At 46.0% G+C, this 27,654-nt stretch overlaps 4 protein-coding genes across 6 annotated transcripts in view; 1 reads left to right on the forward strand and 3 right to left on the reverse strand.

Annotated features, from left to right (window-relative positions):
• The window catches only part of LOC105906218 (teneurin-1-like), a 135,957-nt gene extending 122,163 nt beyond the window's left edge, over positions 1-13,794 (forward strand). The window contains exons 25-31 of the mRNA XM_042702805.1: positions 804-1,039; positions 3,378-3,671; positions 5,762-6,149; positions 7,679-8,899; positions 9,206-9,497; positions 11,180-11,195; positions 12,072-13,794. Coding sequence (XP_042558739.1) covers positions 804-1,039; positions 3,378-3,671; positions 5,762-6,149; positions 7,679-8,899; positions 9,206-9,497; positions 11,180-11,195; positions 12,072-12,848 — 3,224 coding nt within the window. The 3' untranslated portion in view covers positions 12,849-13,794. The remainder of the gene's footprint in view (positions 1-803; positions 1,040-3,377; positions 3,672-5,761; positions 6,150-7,678; positions 8,900-9,205; positions 9,498-11,179; positions 11,196-12,071) is intronic.
• Positions 9,177-27,654, reverse strand: part of LOC105906323 (MICOS complex subunit Mic27) — a 30,457-nt gene continuing 11,979 nt past the window's right edge. The window contains exon 10 of one of the 2 annotated variants that reach the window (XR_004165952.2): positions 9,177-9,195. The gene's annotated coding sequence lies outside the window, so the exon portion shown is untranslated. Of the gene's footprint in view, positions 9,196-15,525; positions 15,542-27,654 lie in introns of those variants that run through there. The other variant, XR_004165953.2, reaches the window with a different exon arrangement.
• On the reverse strand, positions 15,862-21,385 carry sh2d1ab (SH2 domain containing 1A duplicate b). Its single transcript, XM_012834393.3, has 4 exons — positions 20,485-21,385; positions 19,328-19,566; positions 18,978-19,041; positions 15,862-16,927 (listed from the first exon to the last, which is right to left on the reverse strand). The coding sequence occupies exons 1-4, from the start codon at positions 20,488-20,490 to the stop codon at positions 16,688-16,690; spliced, it is 549 nt and encodes a 182-aa protein (XP_012689847.2). The 5' UTR covers positions 20,491-21,385; the 3' UTR covers positions 15,862-16,687.
• Positions 21,679-27,279, reverse strand: LOC105906217 (type-2 angiotensin II receptor-like). Of its 2 annotated transcripts, XM_031586900.2 has the most exons (3): positions 27,108-27,279; positions 24,731-24,880; positions 21,679-23,799 (listed from the first exon to the last, which is right to left on the reverse strand). In XM_031586900.2, the coding sequence occupies exon 3, from the start codon at positions 23,741-23,743 to the stop codon at positions 22,607-22,609; it is 1,137 nt and encodes a 378-aa protein (XP_031442760.1). In that variant the 5' UTR covers positions 23,744-23,799; positions 24,731-24,880; positions 27,108-27,279; the 3' UTR covers positions 21,679-22,606. The 2 variants fall into 2 exon arrangements, with proteins under 2 accessions (XP_031442760.1, XP_031442761.1); XM_031586901.2 differs by lacking the exon at positions 24,731-24,880.

Here is a 27,654-nt window from a genome sequence, read left to right on the forward strand (position 1 = left end):
ACAGCTCATCAGTGAACAACATGCCGACCACGTACATACACACACACACACACACACACACACACACACACACAGAAACATACCTTTGCCTAGTAGGTGATGTTTACGTGTGTGGGACAGTGCAGTGATACACATTTGTGATGTTTCTGAAGCGTCTGTGACTGGCGCTCTGTCCCTGAGTAATTTTCAATTAAAAAGTGAGGGGAGAAAAACAGCTAAATGAGCACCATTTAAGACTGCGCACCGGAAACAGGTTAGGGCCTGCGCACCGCCTGCGTCAGACATGTGGAGTTTATTTAAAGCCTATTTTTCACAAGTGACGTAAGCAGTTGTCAGCACAAACAGATGGTAAAACGATGTTTTGATACTTATATTGACATCAGAAAAAGCAAATGTACATAACTGACACCTTTCAGTGCAGTTTGGACGTCTGGGCTATCTGACCCCGGCACTCAGGGCCGAAAGATGTGGCTGCCACTAGCAGCGCCGCAGTGGAGACGTCGGCGGTGTGAATACACACCCTTCTCAGGCTGTTAGATCCTCCACCCTGACAGACACACAGACAGAGGGACAGATGCCTGCACATTCACACTATCTGCTGCATAGTGAGCTAGCACACACAGGCATATACAGTACGTATCACACGCCAACAGACACACACACACACACATATTCACACATAACACAATCATTTTTTCTAAAGCCCCTTCTTAGTCGTCCTCGTGTTTTTTTCTTCTTCTTGGGCGTGTCTCATCACATCTTTCTCTTTCTCTCTCTCTCTCTCTCTCTCTCTCTCTCTCCAGACCACGCTCAGAATAGCTACCGCGTGAGCGCGGACGGCTCGCTGCACGTGACGCTGGCCAGTGGCATGGAGGTGTCTCTGAGCACGGAGCCGCACGTGGCCGGGGGCCTGGTGAGCCCGGCGTTCAGCCGCTGCAACATCTCCCTGCCCAGCGAGCACAGCCCCAGCCTCATCGAGTGGAGGCAGCGGCGCGACCAGGCCCGCTCCAACTACTCCACCTACGAGAGACGGCTCAGGGTGAGAAGGGTAGCCATTACTGTACCAACAGGACGTCAGGAGCAGCTCAACTCACTGTCATACTGAAACCCCATTGTTTCAACTCACTGTCATACTGGAACCCCATTATTACAACCCTACTGTCATACTGGAACCCCATTATTACAACCCTACTGTCATACTGGAACCCAGTCACACCATTTGCACCTAGATCTATGATCTTTGGTCATAATTGGCATACTGTAATCTCACTTTGTTGTACTTGTTATGGAATTCCCCCTTGAATATCTCAGGAGGGGCAGGATCTTCAGTTCAAATAACATGGTTTATTTGTGGAATCACTTGTGCAGAAAGGCAAAATACAGACACATTTGCACTAGAGCCTCTCAGCTGAACCAGGACATCATTTCCTATTATACCTAAATTCTCATCATCTCAAAAGACTTCCCTAGAACTAACAGACACTTAACAAGTCCGTCAGAAGTCAACATATCCCCCTGGGGCAGCCGTGGCCTAAAGGTTAGAGAAGCAGGCTTGTCACCGGTTCAGCTCCCTGGACCCACAGGAAGAATGTGGGTGGGGAGAGCAGTCAAACGAACAGGGCCCTCTCCCCGACATGCCCGCCGCTCCCAGGTATAGGATAGCTCAAATGCAGGGGATGGGTCAAAGTTCAAATTCAGGGGATGGGTCATCATCATCGTAAAACCTCTGTCATTCCATCTCTTCTTCCTCGTCCACTGTCCGAGTGCCGTCGCACTGATCCCCTCTGTGAATACCATCACATGGCTAAGGCTAGCTCTGAGCTGAAGTCATTGATGTTGTTTATAAATGTGTAAACAGTAATGCTTTATAACAGTAAAACTTTACCTTCTGAGTATCCATTGCGTAACATTAGGTAATGCACTAGTTAGCATGGACTATATATTACATTATTATTTAATATATTAATATTAATTAACATTATTCATGAAATTTGTTCGAACAAACAATGAACACCAGCACGGCCAAACATGAAATCATGTTGATCACAGTCATGAATGCTTTATTGAGGTTAACTACTGGCTTTATTTAATGGGCAATAACAAAACGTACCCTAAAAACTGCAAATCAGTGCCAAAATCCTGGGCTAACACCCCAGCACCTTCTAAACCAGCACCTTCTAAACCTGCACCATAATATTAATGTTGTCTCTGTGCCAGCAGAAAGGCTAAACCAATGCATGTTCACTCAGCTCTAAAAAGGCCTCTTTACAGCATCATGAACCTACATGAGTCAACCAGCAACACCCCCACCCCAACCCCAAAACTCACACACACACACACACACACACACACACACACACACACACACACACACACACACACACACACACACACACACACACACACACACACACAATGTACTACGTGCCCCAGGCTCTAACCCACTCGGAGTAACTGTGACCACAGGGACCACAGACTGCAACGAGCACTGTCTGCAGACAAAGCAGTGTGTCTTTGTTTTAGTTTGTAGTTTGTAGTTTGTATGTCTACTTGTGTGTGTGTGTGTGTGTGTGTGTGTGTTTTACATGTATTATGTACATGTATGTTGAGTGAAACCCATGTTTCCCATCTGGTCACAGTCAGTTTTGTCCGTTACGCATTTGTGTGCTCAGACCCAGCCCACACCACGCTCACACAACCCAGCTGCACTGTGTAATGTCCTTCAGCGCTGGCATCTGGAAATAGAACAAAAAAAAGAGAGAAAAAACTTCTGCTATAATGTCAGATTTAATGATAGCTAATGAGAGCCGCATGGAAATATTGAACAGCGCAGGAAAATGACAGGGTGCCAAATGTCAATGATTTTCCGAGCGAGCAACAGGGGGAAAAAAACGAGCGAGAGAGTGCCATTTAAGACACCTCCAGAGCCCATTACGGGCCTCGATCCCCCCACACACAGCAGGCTGGCCAAGGGGCCAAACAGCAACCAAGATTAGCTCTCCAGCCAGGCATTAGGGTCTCAATGTGCAATGTTTATAAACGTATGTACGTGGCAAATTATGATTCATACAAATTCAGTCATCAGAGGTATTGTGGTTAAAGATATTCATTTTGATGCATTGGTCCTTTGTTAGTAATGAAATGTATCACAAAATATGTATTACCAGACACATTATAAGTGGCCCGTGTAGACTTATTACTCACGTAATTGTGTGGGGTTTGAGATTCACATATTATTATAAGTAATCAAAACTATTAACAGTGTTGGCATTCAGGTTTTTATTTTACCTGTGTACCTACTTACCATTGATTTTCTTTTTACTTGTTTAACCTGTTTTCTACTTGCCACTAATTCTGCGTAACTGTTCATCTGTTAGGCCCACAACAGAAACCTCCTCTCCGTCGACTTTGACCCGGCCACACGGGTGGGCAAGATCTACGACGACCACCGCAAGTTCACCCTGCGGATCCTGTACGACTCTCAGGGGAGGCCCGTCCTGTGGTCGCCGAGCAGCAAGTACAACGAGGTCAACGCCACATACTCCGCCTCGGGCCAGGTCACCCACATCCACCGCGGCAACTGGTCCGAGAAGCTGGAGTATGACAACGGCAAGCTGGTGTCCCGCACGTGGGTCAACGGCAAAATCTGGACGTACTCATATGTGGAGAAGGTGAGGTTACCCTGACTGGTGACCAATCAAACATGGATGTATGGATAGAGTTGCTGTGATTGGTCCTCACTGCATATTGTAGTACTTGTATTGTTACTGCATATTGTAGTACTTGTATTGTTACTGCATATTGTAGTAAAGTATTATATTGAATTATGTAGAGTTAGCTTTCCTCTCTTGTATTTGTGTCATTTGTTTTAAAAGAGTGAAAGAGAGCATTATGTGGGTATGTGGGTGTTTTGCGGTGCGCGTGTGTGTTTATGTGTGTGTGTGTGTGTGTGTGTGTTCTGTGTGCATGATTGAGGATGTAAAGTTATGCTCTGCTTTCCGCTCTGCTGTTGCGGTGTACGACATACAATTAAGTGTGTACCTGTGTACATAGCAAAAAATAGCAAACTGATCAGAGAAAGGTGAGTTTGAGTAAGGCACACTTTACAGGGTGTATCTAAAAAGCGTCTTACCTGAAGTGTATGTTTCACAAACAAAAGTATTTCTATTTCTTTACTTACTATGTAATCAAACAGTGGTATGCAAACATCTGTATGCAAATGTATGTTGCTGTGAATAGTTGAGTGAGTAGAAGATGAACTGTCCACAAGGTTAAAGATTAAACATTCTTTTCAACATTAGTGTATTAGTTAGTGTATTAAGATAAGTGTATAATTTTTGTTTTGTTTTAGAGTGCGAACAGGAAAAGAGCACTATGCAAACGTTTGACCTCTCAGGTAACTTTTACCAAGGTCTCAGACCTTAATTAGCTTGTGATGTCTATGACTTTTTCACAATCATTGTTAGGAAAGGCCAGGTGATGCAAATTTCAAAGCTTTATAAATACCAATCCTCCTCGAACCTGGTCCCCAGTCAGCAGCCATTGTGCCGAGCAGCCGCCTAGCGCACATTTGAATTGTTAACGAAGCAGGGGAAGTAAAGCAGATAGTAAAGCGTTTTCAGATAGTCATTTCCTCAGTTCATAATGTAATTAAGAAACGGCAATTAACAGGAATGGCGGAGGTCAAGTTGGTGTCTGGAAGACCAAGAAAACTTTGAGAGAACTGCCTGTAGGACTGCTAGAAAGGCAAATTGAAAAACCATTTGACTGCAAAAGACCTTCAGGCAGATTTAGCAGGCTCTGGAGCGGTGGTGCACTGCTCCACTGTGCAGCAACACCTGCACAAATATGACCTTCATGGATGAGTCATCAGAAAAAACCTTGCACGCGTCCTTGCCACAAATTCAAAATCAGAAGTTTGCAAAAGAACATCTGAATAACATAATGCATTTTTAGAAAACAAATCCTGTGGACTGATGTTAAAATAGAATGAGTAAAGGGAAGTTTGGAGAAAAAGGGGTACAGAATGTAATGAAAAGAACACCTCTCCAACTGTTAAGTACGGGGTTGGGTCGCAGCCAGTGGCATGGCGAACATTTCACTGGTAGAAGGAAGAATGAATTGAATTAAATACCAGCACATTCTGGAAGTAAACGTCACACTGTCTGTAAAATAAAAGCTGAAGATGAAAGGAAGATGGATTCTGCAAAGGGTTTATGACCCTAAACACACCTGAAAATCCACAATGGACTACCTCAAGAGACACAAGCTGAAGGTTTTAGCCATGACCCTCATAGTCCCCCAACCTAAACATCGCCTTAAAAGAACAGTGCAAGCAAGATGGCCCAAGAATCTCACAGAACTAGAGGCTCTTTGAACGGCATAATGGGCAATAAATGCCCCAAACAAGCTGGCTACAGAAAACGTTTACGAGCTGCGATAGTTGCCAAAGGGGGGTTACAAAACTGACCATGCAGGGTGCCCAAAGTTTTGCTTTGGGCCCTTTTCCTTTTTTGTTATTTTGAAACCGTAAAAGGCGGAATTAAAAAAATCATCCTGCTTAAAATATTAAGAAAATGTGTCATCTTTAATCTTTATTCCTTTTGCAAATCAGGTCATCTTTTAGCTATTCACAGAAACAGAAATTTTGACCAGAGGCGCCCAAACTTTTGCATGCCATTGAATGTGTGCTTGCATGTGCATGCTTGCCTTTTTACAGTCCCCTCTCAACATCCTCTCACTCTCTGTTCAAACCTTGCAGTCCGTCATGCTCCTGCTACACAGCCAGCGGCGCTACATCTTCGAGTACGACCAGACGGACCGGCTGCTCTCGGTCACCATGCCCAGCATGGTGCGCCACAGCCTGCAGTCCATGCTGTCGGTGGGCTACTACCGCAACATCTACAGCGCCCCGGACAGCCGCGGCTCCGTGCTGCAGGACTACGCCCAGGACGGACGCCTGCTGCAGACGCTCTACCTGGGCACGGGCCGCCGCACGCTCTACCGCTACACCAAGCAGGCGCGCCTCGCCGAGATCCTCTACGACACCACGCTCGTCACCTTCACCCACAACGACTCGTCCGGCGTGGTCAAGACCGTCCACCTCACGCACGAGGGATTCGTCTGCACCATCCGTTACAGACAGATAGGTGAGGGGCAGTGGACGCAAGACTTTTGGATGTTGGGCACAAACTTATTTGATCATGGAAACTATCCTCCAAGCTAAAAGTATTGCATTGTGACTGTGTGACTGGGTGTGACTATGTTGCTGTGGATAAAATTGTCTGATGCTTTGAAAAGAGTGTATGAAGGCGCATTCAAGCTGCTGTATGTCATTTGGGGATTCACGTGAGCTTCAGGTGACAGTGATGTGTAACAGAAAAATACTTTCACCTGTGTTTGTTCGGAATTACCTCTGGTTAAAGGTGGAGAGTCATTTGCATTCACTTCGACTAGATTCAAGGTGGCTTAGCGAAGAACACAGTGTTTATGTGGACTTCACTTCGAAGCAGCTCTGTGGGTTTATGAGGCGCCGTGTTGATTTTTTTAATTACTTCCTGTCGCACGACATGATGTAAATATTCAGTAGACGCTCGAATCACTCTTTCACTTTGGGGTGCTACGCTATAAATGATTTCCTGATTTTTTGCGAAGGCCTTCTGGGTTTCCCATTTAGAAGTGGAGGGGAGGGGGGAGCAGAAATAAGCAGCCTCTTCGATTTTGGCACCGCACCCCTCACGCCGCCTGATACAGTTAATCATTCTGACCCAGCCTGCAGCTCTCTGATTTATCAGTTCGTCCTAGGGCTGCGTGGAATTTAACCTTCCCGACGCACATTATCCATTTCCCCCACATCAAACAGGCCTTTTGAGACGGGCCTGATAATGCTAATTGTGGCCTGAAATGAGCGATCAAACGAGATGAGAACAAAACAATGAGAGCGGTGAGCTTGATACGGAACCGCGGGAAGCCAACGAACGAAGCCCCACTCTCGACTTCAGTCCGCCGTCTCATCACTGGCTGTGTTATGTTATGTTGGTTTTACTATACTTCTGGGGACATTTCTTTTTATGTGTGTTGCAGCCATGAAGGGACCGGACTCGTTTCACTCTTTAATGACCAAGGGCAGTCATTCTGCTCTGCAATTAATTTTATTGACAGGGTCCCGTTTTAGTAAAGGAGACTAGTTCGGTCGGAGCCAGCAAGACGTGGAGAGCAAATAGGAAATGTGATTTACAGTGTTCTTAAAATTAATGTCCCAGCATTAAGGGCTGCTTTCCCCAATCATAACTGTTGTTGGCCTGCTCCATTATGCTGTTTAATTAAAAGCCAGGCATTGTGTAGTTAGAACATTACCGAGCTGGGGCGCACTCAGAGGTGCGAGGGCCCACTGTTGATGTTAATTGTTTGCAGATTATCGTTAAAGACATTAGAAGAATGCTTGTTGCATAAATGATTAATGCCGGTTAATCTGCATTTGAGATTTATTGGGGCTTCAGAAGAAGGATTTTCAAGCTAATGTGAGAATATCCACTGAGAGCCTTTAATCAGAAAACATGATTAGTCTGTTGTATTATTTTTGTGCAGCACGGACATTATATTTTTTTCGAACAGCGGTGGGTTGGGGTTTGTATTCCGTGCCACTTGAGCCTGACTCCTGTTTCCTCGCTCCGCACAGGGCCACTCGTGGGACGGCAGATCTTCAAGTTCAGCGAGGAGGGCCTGGTGAACGCTCGCTTCGACTACAGCTACAACAACTTCCGCGTGACCAGCATGCAAGCCACCATCAACGAGACGCCGCTGCCCATCGACCTCTACCGCTACGTGGACGTGTCGGGCCGGGTGGAGCAGTTCGGCAAATTCAGCGTCATCCACTACGACCTCAACCAGGTGATCACCACCCACGCCATGAAGCACACCAAGATCTTCAGCGCCTATGGCCAGGTGGTGGAGGTGCAGTATGAGATTCTCAAGTCCATCGCCTACTGGATGACGATGCAGTACGACGCGTGGGGCCGCGTCACCACCTGCGACATCCGCGTAGGCGCCGACGGCAACATCACGCGGCGTTCTTACGAGTACGACGCCGACAGCCAGCTGCAGACGGTGCTGGTGAACGAGCGGCCGCAGTGGCGCTACAGCTACGACCTGAACGGCAACATCAACCTGCTGAGCCAGGGCGCCAGCGCGCGCCTCACGCCTATCCGCTACGACCTTCGCGACCGCATCACGCGCCTGGGCGAGATCCAGTACCGCGTGGACGAAGATGGCTTCCTGCGCGCGCGCGGCAACGACGTCTTCAACTACAACTCCAACGGCCTGCTGACGCGCGTCTACAACCGCGTGACCGAGCGCAGCGCACAATACCGCTACGACGGGCTGAGCCGCCGCGTGGCCAGCCGCTCCAGTGACGGGCAGCACCTGCAGTTCTTCTACGCCGACCTGGCCAATCCCACGCGCGTCACGCACATGTACAACCACACCAGTGCCCAGATCACCTCGCTCTACTACGACCTGCAGGGCCACATCATCGCCATGGAGATCAGCAGCGGCGAGGAGTACTACGTGGGATGCGATAACACCGGCACGCCCCGAGCCATCTTCAACAGCCGCGGGAGGGTTGTGAAGGAGATCCTCTACACCCCTTACGGGGACATCTACCAGGACTCCAACCCCACCTTCCAGCTCATCATCGGCTTTCATGGGGGCCTCTACGACCCGCAGACCAAGCTGGTGCACTTTGGCCGGAGGGACTACGACGTGGTGGCCGGGCGTTGGACCATTCCCAACTACGACGTATGGGGCGAGCTCAGCCGCACACCCAAGCCCTTCAACCTCTACGCCTTCAGGAACAACTGCCCAGTCGGGAGCATCGAGGAGGTCACGCAGTTCACCACAGGTGAGGATGACCTTTAGACTAAAGCTCTGCGGAGGCTGAGTCTGGTCGATACGGCGGAAGTCAGACGTCCTTGGAGAAGTGTCTGAACAAAATGAACAACTGTCCTCATTACTGCTCTAAGAGCACGTTTCAGCCGTACAGTCAGGAACAGAGATGTTTGTTACTCTAGGAAAGTGTTGTTGGTGAATTATTATTATTAAAAATTATTATTATTTATTTATTTATTTGTATTTATTTGATTCGCTCTAATTGAACGCTGGTGAATGCTGTGTGTGTGTGTGTGTGTGTGTGTGTGTCTGTCTGCAGATATTGGCAGCTGGCTGCAGCTCTTTGGGTTCCAGCTCCATAACGTGGTGCCTGGTTTCCCCAAGCCAGACGTGACGGGCACGGAGCAGACATACGAACTGATGAAGATGCAAACCAAAACCCAGGACTGGGACTCCAGCAAGGTGAACACAAGAGAGAGTACACAGAGAATGACACAGAGAATGACACAGAGGAAGAGAGAGAAAGAGAGAGGGAGAGAGAAAGAGGGAGAGAGACAGACAGAGAGAGAAAGAGAAAGACAAATTACCAGTAAAAAGGAAACCCACAAGAGGTGAAATGAAGACTAAAAACCCAAGCAAAAAGAAAAACCCACAGACATACAGTAGAAAACAAAAGGAAAACGAAAGTTAAGCTCATTGCTCAGTATCAATTAGTTCATGGACTCAGAAGTTTAGCTGTATCACACCATCTTCAGTCACCTCACAGAAACATTCTTCAGTCTCCCACACTTTAGTGAAAGACTCCAAGTTACCAGCTTTTATAACTTAACTATATTACTAAATTCAGTTCTTAACCGTGTGGACAAAGACACTTTTTCAGAGCAACACTGGTTCTGTTATTCCAGACCCTTCTGTCATATTTCTCCGTGACAGCCATCGCCATCTTAGCTTGGGCAAAAAGTGCATTCAGAAGAACAACATGGTCTCTCCTTCCAACTGACTGTTTAGGACCAAACATAACCAAATTCCAGGAAAATTTCTCCCCTAGTCTCACACACCATTCTTTAACAAAACCCCGTTGGCCTTAAACTTCCAACAAACATGTATGTCAGCGTTTCACATCCTCCACAGAAAACACACACAGAAGGAGAGCGAGACTGAGGAGCATTGCTCTGAGCCACCCATAGGATCTTGCTCATGATATTACATGGCTAAATGATTTTGCTAAGTTATTCAATTTAGCTTTTCTCACTGGCTGACAATGAAATTAGGGCCCAGAGAGAGAGAGGGATGCAAAGGCAGACAGAGAGAGAGAGAGAGAGAGAAAGAGAGGGTGAGAGAGAGAGAGGGAGTGAGAGAGAGGGGAAGGAAGAAACTAAGAAAAAGCGAAAGAACATAATAGGTTGAGTGATGAATTGAGAAAGCCCTCCGGAAAAAAAATAAGTTTTTAAATAAAAAGGAAACAAAGGCACAGAGCGAAAGACAAAAGAGAGAAAACAAATGAGGCCAAGTCTCCTAACCACAGGCAGGTGCATCCCCTCCTCTTCCTCCTCCTCCTCCTCCTCCTCCTCCTCCCCCTGCATTTACGTATGTGCTCACAGGCTCTTATCCCATCCCTGAACACCTCCCTGACACATCTGACTGTCACTAATGAGACTCTCTCCAGCAGCATCTGATGAGGTTAGCCAGGTGTTCAGGAGTCCCAAACAAAACATACAGATACACAAATGTGCACCAACACCAAACGTGTTGTGTGTTTTCAGGCATTACAGTCTCCTGAATATGAAAATAACTGGTAGCATTTTTTTAATCAATGATACATAATGATTTCCCCTCCTTTGTTACACCTTATAGCTACACCTTCTAGTGGTCGCAGTTGTCTTATTAACCTCATTAAGGAATCAAGGTCAGCATCTGCTTGTGTTATGATAAACAAACAATTCGATTCAGGGATGATGCATTTGAATTCTTGTAACGATTCGTTGTAATTCGATGCATTTCAGCTCAATGCGATACGATGCAATTTGATGCAGTTCTAAACATTTGTTTAAGGTAGACATTCATTTTCCATTAACATTTCCAATTATATTAAAGTGGCATTGCTTACCTTCAAATAAACAGATTTCATAAAAGACCAGGCAATCCCTAAGTCTTTCTGTTACTTTATGGCACAAAGCGCAGATGTTTAAAAACATTTCTCTGAAAAGTGGTTCAAAGCGCCCATAGAGAGATATTTTGACACATGATCCTCTGTTTTACTGGCATGAGCGATGTGCTTTACATCTGCGCTCAGAATGGCAGAAATCTCTGTATGCCAGCAACAAGTGCTCCATGTGAACACATCTTTTACAAGGCTGGGGAGGTAGCCTAGTTTGTAAGAAAAAAAAACTCAGACCATAAACAGCAGAAGAACTAATATTTTTAAATACAAATCTTGACCTAAATGCCATGTCTTAGGCATGAAACTGATATACCAAGCCATTGAAAAAGCCTCACAGATGTTAACACAAGAGGGGGAACAAAGAAATATTTATTAAAATACACTGTTCATAGTCCATTTGACAATCTGAAAGGTTTTGTTGTATGGGGATTTCTCTGAAATATGTATTGATTATGTATCGACAGCCCGGCATAACCCACCAGAATAATAAGTAGTTATGATAGCCTGGCATAACCCGCCAGAATAATAAGTAGTTTAGAATCTCTCAATGCTTGTCATTGTTTGTCAAGTCATTGTTTCACAGAATAGCTTCACCAAGAAGTGACGATAGCAAAAGTGGCCTGTGGTTATCACCGTGCAGATAGGTGTAAACAATTTCCGGCCTAATTTCTTGGAATATGTCAGTGTTTCACAAAGCCTCGATTTGTCCATCACTAGCATTATCCATTGCAGCAGCTTTTTTATACTAAAGTTGAATTAGCAGCGATATTTCCGTCAACCGATTCATAAGACATGGAACATATACATTGATCCAGGGGTCCACACACCAATGTTGTTGTATCTTTAACGTTAAAACCGGTTTCCAATTTGTATCAGTGAATTGTTACACCCCTGGAAAAGGCTTAGGACATGGACACTATTTAGTGTATGTAAAATGACTGAATATTTGTGTATGACACCTGAATGTGTAATCTTATAGCACTGATCATGTGTGTGTGTGATGTGTGTGCGTGTGTGTGTGCAGGTGGTCCTGGGCATTCAGTGTGAGCTTCAGCGGCAGCTGCGTAACTTCATCTCCCTGGATCGCCTCCCCATGACGCCCCCTGTGGGCTCACTGGAGCAGTGTCCCTCCGCCCCCTCGTCTGACGGCCCCAGCGGCCCGAGCTTCTCCGCCCTGCCCTCCATCTTCGGCAAGGGCGTCCGCTTCGCCATCCTACGTGGCCTGGTGGCGGCCGAGATTGTCGGCGTGGCCAGCGAGGACAGCCGGCGCGTGGCGGCCATCCTGAACGGCGCAATGTACCTGGCGGGCCTGCGCTTCACCGTGGACGGCCGCGACACGCACCATTTCCTCAAGCCCGGCGCCGTGGAGGACGACCTGGCCACGCTGGGCGGCCTGAGCAGTGGCCGCGTGCTGGAGAACGGCGTCAACGTCACCGTCTCGCAGATGACCGCCTCCGTGGGCGGCCGCAGCCGCCGCTTCGCCGACATCCAGCTGCGGCACGGCGCGCTGTGCCTGAGCGTGCGCTACGGGGCCACGCCGGACGAGGCGCGGCAGCAGCTCCTGGAGGCGGCGCGGGAGCGGGCCGTGGAGGAGGCGTGGGCACGCGAGCGGCAGCTGCTCCTGGCCGGGGAGGAGGGCAGCCGGGCCTGGAGCGAGGCCGAGAAGGAGCAGCTCCGTGGCACCGAGAGGGTGGCCGGATATGACGGCTACTTTGTGCTGTCGGTGGAGCAGTACCTGGAGCTGGCCGACAGCGCCAACAACATTCGCTTCATGAGGCAGAGCGAGGTGGGGCGAAGGTAACAGCAGACCGCCTGGCAGCCACACGGAAAAGAGGAAGATCGTTTTCTTTCTTTCTTTCTTTTTTTTTTTTTTTTTCTCGGTCGATGGATTTAGGATTTTTTTGGGCTATTTTTGGTTTCTCTCTTACCCCTTCCCCCCTCACCAAAGACTGCCTGTTTTTAGACATTTGAGGAATTTATCGAAGAATTTCTATTAATGAACAAAAAACAGAAAAATAACTAAAAAATTAAGGAAGATTCAGGGGAGTGGAATCCCAACTGCCTTTAATTGTGACAAAATGATGGTATTTTATTAATGTTCAAGGTGGAGTTTCTAAAGTGGCACAAAGCATTTTTTTCTGCTGTGGCTTAGCTTTCAATATGGAAGTACGCTGTTTGTTTTTTATTTATTTATTTATTTATTCGTTTACCTCCTTCGTTCTCAGACACGTGACGCTTGTTTCTCGACAGCTTCTTACACTGATGGGACATTTGAAGATGCAAGTCAAAGCTGTAAGTTGTGTAGTACATTCTGTGTACAAGTGTCAAATATGGACTAATTTAATTTTTGGGTTGTTCAATAGACCACCTCAAGAATTATAGTTTACATTTTGTGCAAGAGAGGCCTTGTCAGTGACTCCTATTCGTACAAAGCTCTCTAGAATATCAGACTTTAATTTAAATATGATTGAAATTATTACTGTCATGAGTTTGAGTGTGAATACTATATGCTCAGAAAAAAAAGAACCTATATGTATATAGCAAGTGCTTTAAGAAAAAGAAAGTGCTAAAATTTTGAATATGTTGTCATACATACTGAAGTGTTAATATTGTTAATCGATAGAGGCAGTGTCAGTTTTTCAAGGAATCTTACCTGCTATGAGACTATCCATCCTGGACTTCTGAATATAAAGGGTTACACTGATCATTAAAGTAACTATGTGTCAACTTCACAATCACTGACTTAATTCAAGTGTTTGCTATCACTTCTGTAAGCCCAGACACACACACACACACACACACACACACACACACACACACACACACACACACACACACACACACACACACACACCTGACAAACCATGATCATGGTTGTCACAGGTTAACCTTTAGGTTTTAAGTCAATTTTTAACTGTTGGTGATCTATCAAATTGAATAATGACAGTGAAGATTGACAGGCCTTGTTCAATACATTAATTTGAAGGGTCAGTACAATTATAGGTGAACGAGAACATAGGTCATTAGGAGACGTTCTTTTGTGTGTGTTTTTTAAAAACTGTTTATTAGTCTCACAAGAACAGAAAAAGCGAATGGCAAGGAGAGGTGTTGGGACAAGTGTGGGCTTGCTCCTGTTCTGGGTCACGATTCTCAATTCACAAATGTGATTGAATTTGACATTCTCTCCACTCCACAAATTGCTCAGCTCTCTCAGTCCTATCATACTGAATCTCTCCCACTCTCACGAAGGCCTACTGTCTCACGTAAGAGCTGCTCCCAGCCACCCAGCCAGCCAGCCAGCCAGAGGCCTGACTTTCATTATCTGTCTCTCGTCATAGAAAAAGCGAAACAGAACACGCCGAGACCTGCACGTCTCCTCCACATCTTCCTGGAGGTGGCACATCACAAGATCAGATCTCTGTGGTTGACTCACAGACGAGTGAGATGACGGCCGAGTTGAGATTTCTACCCAATTAAGAAATGCATTCTGACAAAGTGCCCCTATAGTAATGGACTGCCATGTCAAACTCCATAAGTGAACCAGAAGAAGTCCTGCCAGACTACACCCATCCACCTGTACAGCCAGCTGGTTCATATACTTCTATATTAGCTCATTATTTCGGTGGAACTTGATGTGTTCCCCCAGGTGAATAAAAATAGGCTAGCACTGATGATTGTTAAAGTAATAGTTTCTGTCACCTTGACTTTATCTATAGAGTATCAATCTCCACCTCTATGCTGATTGCCTGAATATGATGTCAGGCAGCCACACAACCAACAAATAAGCATATTATTCTTCTTATTCTTATTATATGTGATATTCTCATGTCAGTGGTATCCGTAGGCCTGTGTTTTGCCGTGATAATATTTAAGCTCGAGGTGTCAAAAGAGAGGTCAGACTAGTAGGTTGTGATTTGCTAGAGTGTGCCAAGTCGCTCTACTTTAGCGATCGCTCTCCTCCGTGGGCTTCTTATATAAGTGAATCTAATTCGGCCAAACGATCCACGCCGTGAGACAGCCTTGTTCCTCCTGTCACGTCGCGTCACCCTTCCTCTTAACCTCCCACACGCAGCATCTCCCCTACCATCTGTCTGTGCCGGAGGAGCCGCCGCTTAACACGGACCCAGGCCCTCCCAGCACGCCCACCAGCAACCCCCAGCCCATAAATATCCAGCCGATAATACCAAATCATCTCCAATTTACTTTTTTCTATTATTTTGTTATTACTTCTCGTGATAAGGTAGAGTCTGTCTCCAGCTTTGGCACCGGCGGAATATTGAGAGCGCGGTTGCCAAGCGACGAGGAGTCTCTCTCGCTCTCTCTTTCTGTCTCTCAGACTAGAGGGATGCAGAGCCTCAGATCTCTCCTGACTGCTCTGCCTTCCGACGTTTACTAACTGACTGGTTGGCTGGCTGGGCTCCACACACTAGTGATTTTCCCTGCACAGCCTACCGCTGTTGCAAATATACCCTGTGACAGTGTGTGTGTGTGTGTCTGTGTGTGTGTGTGCATGCACTTTTCCATCTAACTCTGTCTAACAGTGTTACAAGTTTCTGTGTGGAACATTTCATATTTTAGGATGTTTCGGTTACCTTGGGTATTGAGTTTTGCTGTAAGGATTGTTCATGTGCATGGATGGAGTAGAATAATTGGTTACATTTGATTTGGATGGTCCCCTATGGACTATCTACAGATGCTCAGATTATAAACAAACTATCTGATCAAACTCTGTTAACTACAATTTATGGTTAAGGTTAGAGGTTAAGTTTGGTTAAGGTGATGCTCAGTGAACAATTAAAAAGACCAAACTTGAATTTCAACAAACCGTCTATAATATAAGGCAGTAATAATACATTTTGTACATTCAATATAATGAGAGTATATGTTTCTATCATACCTAATCTTTATTATATTGAGTTATCTCAGGCATCCTCACAAATGTACATAAATAGAATTAACACAGTAACAACCTCCTAAATTATCTTGGCAACTGCTCTCAGTTTAGGGTTTGTATCCTGAGATCAAAGGAGCGTTGATTTCTTTGTCGAGTGACAAAATGGCGGTTGTGGGAAAAGGCATGCCTTCATCATACGTACGTGTTTTGTGGGTAGAGAAGAATTGTGCAAAATATGTTGTCTTTAAAATCTACAACAGTGTTACAGTGGGTTTTTTAGAGTCAGGAAATGACTTTAAACTGAAAACCCTCTCAACTAGAGCTGTATAGATAGAATTAAGGTTTCTATTTATGGAATATAATATAAGTGCCTCAATCCCACTCCCAGCCAAGACAAAATGACAAAAAATCTTTTGGATATGTTGGATAATAAAAAACAAGCCTCAAGCACTTTAACAAAAATGAATTCATAGAATTATACATCATAATGTGGAGAAGAAAATTAGGAGAGAGAGAGATGTTGAGAGAGAAAGCGAGATGGGGAGCAAGAGAGGGAGAGAAAGATAGAAATGGAGAGAGAAAGAGAGAGTGGTATGAAATGAGATAATCAGGGGACTAGAAGTAGAGAAACAGAGAGAGGATGAGATAACCAGACCAGAGAGTTCTTTAAGGGCTCAACTAAAAGGAGTCTGGCCTGCTTTCAGCTCCGAGATTTCGCACAGGTCGTTGAAAAAAAAAAAAACTTCTCAGACAGAGGGACGTTTTTTGGGCTTGACTCTGGGTGTCGACTTGTGTCCCGGGGCGAGGCTGTGGTTCTGGTTGTAGTTCTGGGCCGCGAGCGTCGGCAGCTGCTCCTGGGTCGGGCAGCAACTGGGCGCAGACACTGGGTAGAGGAGGGGAATAGCTATCCCTTGGTCTGGCTTCTCAAAGGCGCTTATCAGGTTCTTGACTTTCCGAAAGTAGCGTTTCTGTTGGTCGGGCGCCGTCTGAAAAACAGGAAGCAATGGACGTAAGTCTTCGGTTTCCTTGCGGTGCCGATCGAGAGCACGTTGCACTTGTGCAGTTTCCTTCTTCCAGCCTTTAACCCAGAACAGACTTTTTCTGAGAAACTCTGTGCATAACTCCAAAACATTTGATCAGTTCTGCTATTTCTCATCCTCAAATACAAGAACTATAAGACGGAATCGTTTGATGCAAACATCATCGTGTGTGTGTGTCTACCACAGCCTGTTATACTGCAGGTGTCAAACGCTCAGTAAGATCCTCAGTCTTTTATCACCGTGTCACAGTGTGTACAGGGTGTGGTATTTCTTGAAAAATGAGATATTGCTGATGATGGTTCTTTCTCTGCACATGTAAGCAAAGTGGACTCAGAGTCTCATCTGACTAGCATATGTATAGCCTCTTTCTGTGGAAACATTTAATCAATTTTTTTTTTTTCATGTGAGAGCAAAAGCACGCTGGTAGACATCTATAAATAGGCCAGTCAGAGTATATGAGACCACCGTCAGCTCTGATCTGAGCGTGTGGTGAATTTTGTGGTTTTCTTTCTATGGTTACGACCAGAGGAACATTTGAGTTCTCAAAGACCAGTAGACCTAGATATGGTATCATTGTTGTTTGATTTTTCAACTTTGTCACAGATATTTCTCCTGAAATTCCTTAAGAGAAACTGAGACAGAAATTAAATTTAGGCACCTAAAAAATACAAAAAAAGATCTCCTAGCTTTGAGCAGTTTTCTTATCATCGGCTAGTTATGTGGACTTTAATGTGAAAATATGTGTCTCATCCTCAAACACCATGGGTGTGTTGCGAGAGAAACAGAGGAGGCCATGCTGAGTCTTAAATGTCTTAACATTTAGTCAAAACAGCTTGATTTGGCTCTGGTGAGTTCTCTCCTTTAAGGCCGTAGGAAAAATTTGGTTCATCAAGAAATCTGAGAAGCTAAAGATTTAAGCCTAAATCTAAACTTTTAATCTTATTGTTGTCGAGCAGAAAGTTCTATTTTCTTATGCCGAGACACATCTGCGTCAGATGTCGAACGATTTCAAATGCCACCTTTCTGTGGCGTTGGAGACGGGGATGTTCACTGTCAGCAAGGCTGCACCGTTTCTGCTGCAGATGCATTTAGTGCAGGAGTGGGTCATGCCACACAGAACACCAGATGTTGTGACTGATTGAGACATTTGTATGTTCAAATGCAAACTCTTCCCACTTCCCGCGGCGTGTTTGTGAGCCTGTTCTATGCTTGTGTGTCTTGGCGCCCGTATGATTGACCACTACTAATTAGTATCAGAGGTTTTTTTTTAATGAAACTTTGAACGTGTAACTCTCTTGGTATTGCTTCCGATCAACAGGCCTATTATTCCACGATTTTGTAATTAAAGCTTTTAACGCAGTGCAAGCTCACAGAAGACAAAGGGCCCTCGTAAAATGTGGCGTAACTGAACGCAAATAAAGAAAAATAATTTAGGAGTGTAATGTCTTATACAGGTTTTTTTTAAGGCCTTGCTTCTCTCCCTCTGCGAGGACAAATTGTGCACAGAACAGGGCAAATGAGTGATCACCATGTTAAACAGGCACTTATGGAAGGGAAACGGGGAGGGGAAAGAGCCATTGTGCTTCTAAAGTATCAAATGTAAAACACGCCTGAGCGACTTATGGAGTGGTGTGGCAACACATACTTAAGAGAGCTATACGCTGAATAAATACACTACACAACCTATAGATCTTAAAGTGAATCCCAGGGTCACTGCGAGAGAATTGATGAATTATTGATTAGCTAATTAAGCAGGTGCAGTTCTTGTTAACCATCCTGCCTCCTGGTGTGGTGGACACCCCTTGCTTTTACCTAGACTGAGCTGCTGATCAACCTGCTAAATCAGGGCTTTCAGATGTCTATTTGTCCATAAGAGGAACTGATTCGTTAATGTTCTAATGTTGGAACGTGGTCTGTTGAGGTCATATGAGAACCTGCATCTGTACGCAGGCTTGTATGTGCATATGTGCATGTGATTACGGCGCTTGGCTCTCACCTCGGCTGCCCAAGATCCCTCCTCGTTCTGGTGTAGCCTATACGTGTAGACGTAGCCTTTGCACCTGTTGATGGACAATTCATACTCAACGTTAAATAATTCTCTTAAATACTTCTTCTGGCAATAGATACTTTTATTTATTATTCCCAGCAATGGATCTTTATAATGCTAACAGCCCCTCTCCCTAAAAAAAGGAGCTGCACAAGATAACTGTTTGTCAATCTCAAACATCGTTTTTTCAACTCACACTGAGGGCCTTGTTATTACCAGTGACCCATGAAACGTGTCTCAGTTCTGCAAAATACAGATAGATACAGTATGAGAGAAGTCAAAAATGCAATGCAACTTACAGAACACACAGGCAGTAGACTCCAGACACGGACTCGCTGTCTCTGATCAGGTAGCTGCCATCTCTGGCTGCCTCGCATAGTCTCCTCTCACACTGGGTTTTGCCAATGGGGCCGTGGTAGACGGACACTGCATCCATCCTTTCAGGTCTCTGTTCTCTCCCTGTGACACTCGGCCTGTCTGCGCGCTGCACTGGCATCTCTCGCCAGAAGCCTCGCTTCAACCACAGAAGTACATGTTCCTTCAACAGGAAATGATGTCAGACTTGGCAGGAAGTCACTTCAAAGGCCATGGCATGCTTTTACAATTTACATCATCAGAATCAGAAACAGAATTGAACAGAACTTTTATTGCCTACCAGGAATTTGCTTTGGCATTTTGGTGCAGACGACAAACATAAAACATAATAGGTACTACAGAACATACGAAAAACAATATATAAAATATATTTATCATAGTACAGAGAAAAAGTGGCAAATGTCAGTTAAGAGGCACTTTTAAGAGGGGATTGTAGAGATTTTGTCTGTACTACAATCGAATAAATGAACCAAAACTAAACATCGCAATATACATCCTTTGACAGTCATCTCATATGTTGGCCTATCCAGTGTCCTATACAGTATCACATGTGGCTATTTTGAGGTCAAGCCTGGGTTAAGTGTATGAGGAATAAGATAAAGTTCAAAATCAGGAAACAGTCTTGGACTGAGATATAAGAGCTCCATGCATGCCTTCACATCCACACCGCTAATTAGCACAGTGGCTATGCTTGACGAGGCTAATGCAAGACGCTGGGCCCTTGGACCTGCAGAGTCAGGGGTTCAAGAACTGCCAGAGGGCCTCTTGTCCAAGATACTCCCCCACACACCCCTTAGTCAGCTCAGCATTTTGTGTCTCTTCTCTTAACTTCATCTTGGGCCTATGCTGCTGCTGGGATGGCATTGATGCATAGACTTTGTTTGTTTGTGTGATCCATCATTGAGAATGTGCTATGTTATGTCTTATTTATTTATATATATTTATTTATTTTCCCAATGGGCATCTTTTTCTGCCCTCTCATAGACTTCCACTGAGAGGTCTTACTGTTTGTAGGTAACACAGTGTATTACAGGGTGTGTTATATTTTGTACTTTAGAAACCATTCTTCATTCGAACTAACCTTCATTTAATGTTTTAAAGTCCGATGGCCCACTGCTGTCCCTCCATGGCGCGCTGGGGGGCTTGGGGGCACCGTTCTGGCCAGGTTACATTGAGAAGACACACAGAAGCCTGAGGCTTTGCTCAACTCATCTGAAGTGATTTTGACATTTCCTTTCGCATTCTGTTTCATGACTAATACTGATACAAATACTTCTGTGGTCGCCCCCCAAAGCCCGTGAGACAAACACACACACACACACACACACACACACAGTCGCTTTCTTTTTCTCTGTGTCTCCCACACACACACACACACACATACAATAGCTTTATGTCTCTCTCACTCTGTCTCTCTCTCTGTCTTACTCTTGCATGGCATTATCAGGAAACAGCCAAATAAATAAAGAGAGAAAGAGATGTGATGCGACACAGCGTTTGGAAGCAGGTTTGTTTTAGTAACACGGTTGCGGCAGGTTTTGATCTTTGTTCTAGCCTTCAAAGAGCATCTGTCACAGTCGGATGAAACTGCAGTCATCTTTCTCCCCCTGTTGGTCAAAAGAGGAAGTGCGTTTGCCAGAGTCGACCATCAACTCTACCTACTGTATTGGCTGTAATTGCATACGGTCAGTCTTCATACATTGTTGTGTAGCTCTAAATTTCAGCAGTTATAATTGAGCATATTACTTAAAATTACTTTAAATTTCAGCACTTTTTCAGCAGTTATAATTTAGCCCATTACTTAAAGTCTTGGTGCTTGATTATGCTCAGCAACAAGGAGAAAGAAAACACATCATGAGAGACATTTACTAACCAATGTTCCTGGTGCACAAGATTTCACATAATAATGATCCTGTCCAGCAGCTCTGTAGTTTGAGACAGATAATGCTCAGGCTAATTTATTCATATCAACATGAGCTGAGGATGTCTAGAAAAATCTCTGAATAAAAATGCCAAAAAATTATCAAATCCCAAACCAAGTAGCTACAGCTTGTCCCTGTCCCTGTCCCTGTGAGGAAATGTGAGGATATGAGAGACTGTGCCTGAAAAATCCCATCTGTTTTCCCTTCATCTGATTGGTCACACCACTTACAGGAATGCCATCTTGTAAATACCTCCTGTGCAGTCACAAGCGGAGAGAGAGAGAGAAAGAGAGAGAGAGAGAGAGAGAGAAAGATAGAGAGAAAGATAGAGACTGCAGATACACACAGTTGGCTTGTGGAGAGTCTGCTTGTTTTATTACTCAGAACTCAGTGATTGTCATGCTTACCATCAGTGTCAACTAAAGAAAAACTGAGAGGGCGTTGTAGCTCAAACTGGCCATTCATGTGAGCACTGGCCGGTCACGGAACAGATTCTGGAGCGCCCCTTAGTGGCACCAACCAGTGCCAAGTATAACGTGCCGGTGCTCACAAGAAAGACCAGTTTGAGCTACAACTGCTTGTAAAAAAGCCTCAGCCAGTGCTGAGTGGTAGAATAAAGCTTATTAACATATCCGGTTAATGAGTCCAACTAGTTTTAAACCCCCAGGGTTTACGAGTCTATCCATGGGCTTGACGCCTGTCCGTACAAATCCCTTCTAAACGAGGTCAAACTCCGGGGTGTTATTCTGAGGTTACGCCAGAGTAGTCTGGCTTAGTGCCGGGTCCTCTCGCGCCGGACTGTCTGCAATCAATCTTAAGAGAACAGCGCGTTTTCAGGACATTAATCCCCATAAGGCCTAGGTGATAAAATAGAGGTTAGCTGGCGCAGGATCGATGGCTGCGGAGGGGACCGCGCCCGCATTCGCTCTGCTCCGCGTCAGGCCCCGTAGCTTAATTATGGGATGTCACACCTCTGGCCATCTCTAAGGACGACTTGTCCTTGGTTTTCCACTCGTCTTCCGTGATCCGTGACCCCCCAGCACACTCAAACACACACACACACACACACACACACATCACTTCCCTCGTGTTCAATTATGGGATGTCAGACCAACGTCCCATCCGCAGCAAGAGCACCTCTACTCACCCCCTGCCCCCCATCCCACCACATATCACCATCAATGCTTTCACACCCAAACACACACACACACACACACACACACACACACACACATACACACACACACACACACACACACTGCCTGTTCTTATTATGGAATGTCAGACCGGTTCGGCCTCTGGGAAGCCCAGGTCCTTGAGGTCGCTGAGTTTGCGCGAGAGGGAGCTGAGGCGCGTGCTGAAGGAGCCCCTCTTCTGCTGCGAGGCCCCGCCCCCGCTGGCCCCACCTCCTCCAGGGCCCTGCCCCCCCCAGCGTCTGCCCAGCTGCTCGCGGAAGTGGTTCCCCACGAAGCAGTAGAGGAAGGGGTTGACGGCGCTGTTGGAGAAGCCCAGGCAGCTGGTGAAGGGCAGCAGCGTCTCGACGGCGCGCCGCACCCAGCAGCCCTGCAGCGCCCCCAGGTGGTGCATGACGTCCAGCAGCGTGACCGTGTGGAAGGGGAACCAGCACAGGAAGAAGGCCAGCACCACCGCCACCACCATCTTCAGCACGTGGTCCACGTTACCGGAGTTCTTGTCCAGGCCGCGCCCGGCGCCCGCCCCCGTCGCCCCCAGCAGGTGGCGCCCTATCCCGACGTAGCAGGTGACGATGACGACCAGCGGCACCAGGAAACCCACAATGCTTTTGGCGAGCGCCAGCCCGACCACCCAGTCGTCGCTCGGGTACAGCAGCACGCAGGCGGTGACGCCCTGCTGCTCGATCTCCCAGGTGTCGCGGAGCGCCAACGCGGGCACGGCGGCGCAGCCCGCCAGCAGCCACACCGCGGCGCTGACCACTCGCGCCTGGCAGAGGTGGCGGCGGCTCTGCGAGCGTAGCGGCAACACGATGGCCAGGTAGCGGTCGATGCTCATGCAGGTGATGAAGAAGATGCTGGCGTAGATGTTGAGCGTGAGCGCGGCGCTGCACGCCTTGCACATGAGGCTCCCGAAGGGCCAGTGGTAGTCCAGCGCGTAGTAGACGGCCCAGAAAGGCAGGCTGAGCAGGAAGAGCAGGTCGGACAGCGCGAGGTTAAACATGTACGTGTTGGCCACCGTCCGGCGGCCCGGGCTGCGGCACAGGACCAGGAGCACCAGACCGTTGCCGACGGTGCCGAAGATGAAGATGAGCGCATAGATGGCCGGGATGAGTTTGTTCTGGTGCTCCGGCGGGGGCACGTGGTGACACGACGCGTCGTCGTGCGTCACCTCGTCGTAGATCGACACGTTCCCGAAGGAGTCGTTGACGATGATCAGAGTGGCCATGGTGAACGTCTGTCCTTGTCCGTCTGTCCCGTTTTCCCGTCTTTTTTATCCTGGCTCTGCAGAAGAGAAAAGAAGGCAGAAGGACATGTCAGCTCGGGGTTCATCCGAGTTCAGCGACTTTAATTTTCAGAGTTGTAAAGTAAACAACTCTTCCAGGCTGTGCGGCTAACTGCTATCGACATTTAGGAGGTTCATGCTGCGACGGCAAGCAGAGAGGCTCCACATGCAGACGGAATGGAGTTATTTCTGCTCGAGTGTCCCATGGTGCTGAGGTTAACCCCTTCCTCCACATAGTCACTCCACTCCACACACAGATAAGCACTACCTACATATAGACACTAGCTCCTGAAGTCATTTACATTTTTTATGAGAAAATGGGGAAAACCATTGCATTTGCATTACTCTTATTATGAATTCCATCATTCTTACCAAATGTATCTTTTTTTAAATGAATATACTTTAAAACCAAAGACTTAAACATTACATATAAAAAACAACTTTGCGTACATAAAATATATAAATAATGTTTTTAGTGTCCATGATTATGATTTGCATTGCATTGTTGAGTTCAGCATTAACTGTGGTTTTTGGATTGACAGGAAATCATATGCATATATTTACATGCATTAAAAATGTTCATTAATGTTGAAGTTGATGTTAAGCAACCCAACACATGATTTTAATCAATGTTCAAATTAACTAAGGCAGTTAAATAGTGTTAGTGACCTTAATGAAAATAGTTAAATATACAGAGTTCTATATTTCAATACACAAATATAACAACCAGAGTTTATAAAGCTAGTTTTCAAATGTTTCTTTCTATCACAATCACAAGTTAAGACATTCACCGACTATGTCTGAGTGAGTACCCATGCAAGCAAATAGGTATGTACACCACAAGCCAGAAATGAAAGTTAGAGTCATGCGAACATGAAACGAAATGAAATGAACAACTTGCTGTGCACACTCATCTGTGAAGTCTATTACCTCCGAGGAATCCCTGCCGGGTGAGTGTGTGTGTCTCGGGGGCAGTGTGCGGCTGGTCTTCCAGTGGCGGACTGGATAGTGGCAGACCCCCTGTTGGCTTTTATACTGCCTGGGTCCTCCTAGTGGGAATTCTCTCCCTCTGTTAACGGTCTGGGTGGACAACAGCCAAACAAGAGCTGTGAGCAGAGTTTCAGTATCTTTTCACCCAGTGCCCCCCCAAAACACTATTATACCCCCTGCGTCTGTGTGTGTGTGTGTGTGTGTGTGTGTGTCACAAGCCATGAGTCATGAGTTCACACAGACACACATATGTGCGTATGCATGTATATATGTGCAAATGTATGTGAAAGTGAATGTGTGTGTGTGTGTGTGTGCACATTTGAGTGAACAAACCTCATGGTTTGTGATATTCCTGCAGATGAACAACACTCACAATTAGAAGAATGCGAGTCTGCGTATGTGTGTGCGTGAGATGAGATAGAGAAATGGAGACAGAGAGAGAAAGAGAGAGATAGAGAGGAAGAGAGAGAGATAGAGAGGAAGAGAGAGAGAGAGAGAGAGAGGAAGAGAGAGACTTGTGCCCAGGAAATATCAAATCAGCATGTGTCAAAGGAATGTCATGGTCATTGCAGGCTCGTTATCTTGTCCATCTAACTAGTTACAGCCGCGCTTCTGTCTCCATACGCAACATGTGTGCTATTACACTGACATCTCTGGGATGGGTGACCATAATGGGAAAAGAAATGTATTTTCTATTTTCCAAATTTGAAAGAGTGAAAAGTAAGAGAAACAAAGACAAGGCAGAGTGAGAGAAGGGGAGAGAAGAGAGAGAGAGAGAGAGATCAGAAGAACACAAAGAGATGAGAGAGAGAGAGAGAGAGAGGGAAAGATGTAGCAAAAGTAGTGATTGTTAGAGAGAGTACACAGAAAGAGAGGGAGTGAGAAAGAGAGGGAGTGTGAGAGAGAGTTAAACTACAGAGAGCAGAACGAGAGTAAGAGGTCTGGAGATGGAAAGAATCCCTGGGGATCTGAGGTTCGTCTGGCTATAGAGGAGAGGACAGAATGGTCTTCAGATAACGGGCTGCTGGTGGGACTGTGCAGTTTTAATGAGTGAAATGTTTACCTTCTCACCAGTCTTTGATCAATGACGACCGACCCACTGGGCAGATCAAATGATGGGAATAGGCCCACTGACTGCTTTATGTCAAAGAAAACACAGTTTAAACTGTTTCAACATGCACTTCATGCTTTCGACAGATGTGAAGACGTTTATATGAACTGTGTTGACAAACTCAAACACACATCATCATCTTGTCATAATGTGTGAAAAAAAAAAGATTTGAAGTGAAACTCAATCAGTATGTGTACAGATTCAGAATCCTGTAATAGAGACAGCCATCTCAACACCATCTTTTAAGAACTTCCTGTTGCACCACTGGTGTTGGTCAAAAGGCTGCGCTCACAATGGAGATGTCACTTCCTAAATACATGCAGAGGACTTATCATGACGGAGATCCATCTCAGTCAAAATCACATGCTAATGTTATTGCTGGTGGAATTTTCCTACTAACTACAACAACCAACCCAACCTTACGCAACATGATCTTAATCTTGCATCCTCGCTTCCAAGTAACCCCAAAGAACCCCACACGTCGTCACACAACTGAAAACACATGGATAGAATTGAATAAAGGCAGATGTTTGTGCAACACCGCCTTGCTTGGCTGACATGGTTAAGTATGGTGGGTAAGGCACGTCATTCCCTCTCCCTGCATAGATATGCCCCTCTGATCACAGGTCACAGAGTACTACACAGCTCACAGCACACACTCTGGGCCTGCCAGAGGCGTTTACGCAACCACTGCCAGACACACAAACTCTTTTTTCAGATCAACCGCAAGGTCATCTGATCATTGCAATCTGTCCCATACTCCTGATCCATACTGTACATAATAATGAATTAAGGCATGATGGTGAACGGACTTTGTTTACGTGAACTCTATGTGTGTATTAAGTTACAGGCCGACGGCACAGTCCAGTAGTTTGTAGGACTTGGCCTCACATTAGACGCTTGTTGTTTTGTCAAGGAGGGAGAGGAGCCACTTCACTAAACCACGACAAGCTGTGACGAAATCAATATGTGCACTCTCCAATACACAACGGGATTAGACATTAAGAGCCTAAAACCCCAGAGGCAAAAAATGAGAAGGAAAAAGGAACACACACACACACACAGAAAAACATCAACGGCACAGACATATCTCCATGACCTTTGAGTCCTTTTGATCAACACGAGCCACACGAACAAGTAAATAAGTCGAAGTAAATAAATAAACAAACAACGAAGTAAACAAATAAACTAAAAACAGAAACTCACAATGCCCAAGCCGTGCATGGACATCCAAAAAGCCCCAATAGGCCTGAATGCGGTGGTCCGGAAGCTTCCAGAGATAGCAGTGAACGGTCGGGGGAACGATGGGGTTGATGGAGCTGGAGGGGTAACAAGGCCACTGAACTGCCCTCTGGTCTAGAGCGGAGTGGTGGACCGGGCCCTCGCCCCCGCTCCGATCGGGCCCCTCCCCGCTGGCTTATCACGCTGACCCCGGCGGGTGCTGTGGGAAAGCAGGGATCCTGGGGCTGTGGAGTGGGAGCTGCTTACGTAATCTCTGAAGTCTGTTTGGCTTTTTATTGGTGATAAGAGTTGTTTGTTTTCTCTCTGTCTCTCTCTCTCGTCCTCTCTGGCAGGCAGTCGTACGCTCGACCCCGCGAGCAATGTGGCCCTCACAGGGAGGACTACGGGAGGATACAACAGATACTCATGTGTGTGTGAAGGAAGAGAGAGATTCAAGTTCAGTATGTACGTTTATTTGGATGGGATGAAAGTAGGCCCTGTGTATTTACGCAGTTAGACCTCATTATTTCAG

The sequence above is a fragment of the Clupea harengus genome, chromosome 20 (assembly GCF_900700415.2).
Source record: "Clupea harengus chromosome 20, Ch_v2.0.2, whole genome shotgun sequence".
Classification (NCBI taxonomy): Eukaryota; Metazoa; Chordata; class Actinopteri; order Clupeiformes; family Clupeidae; genus Clupea; species Clupea harengus.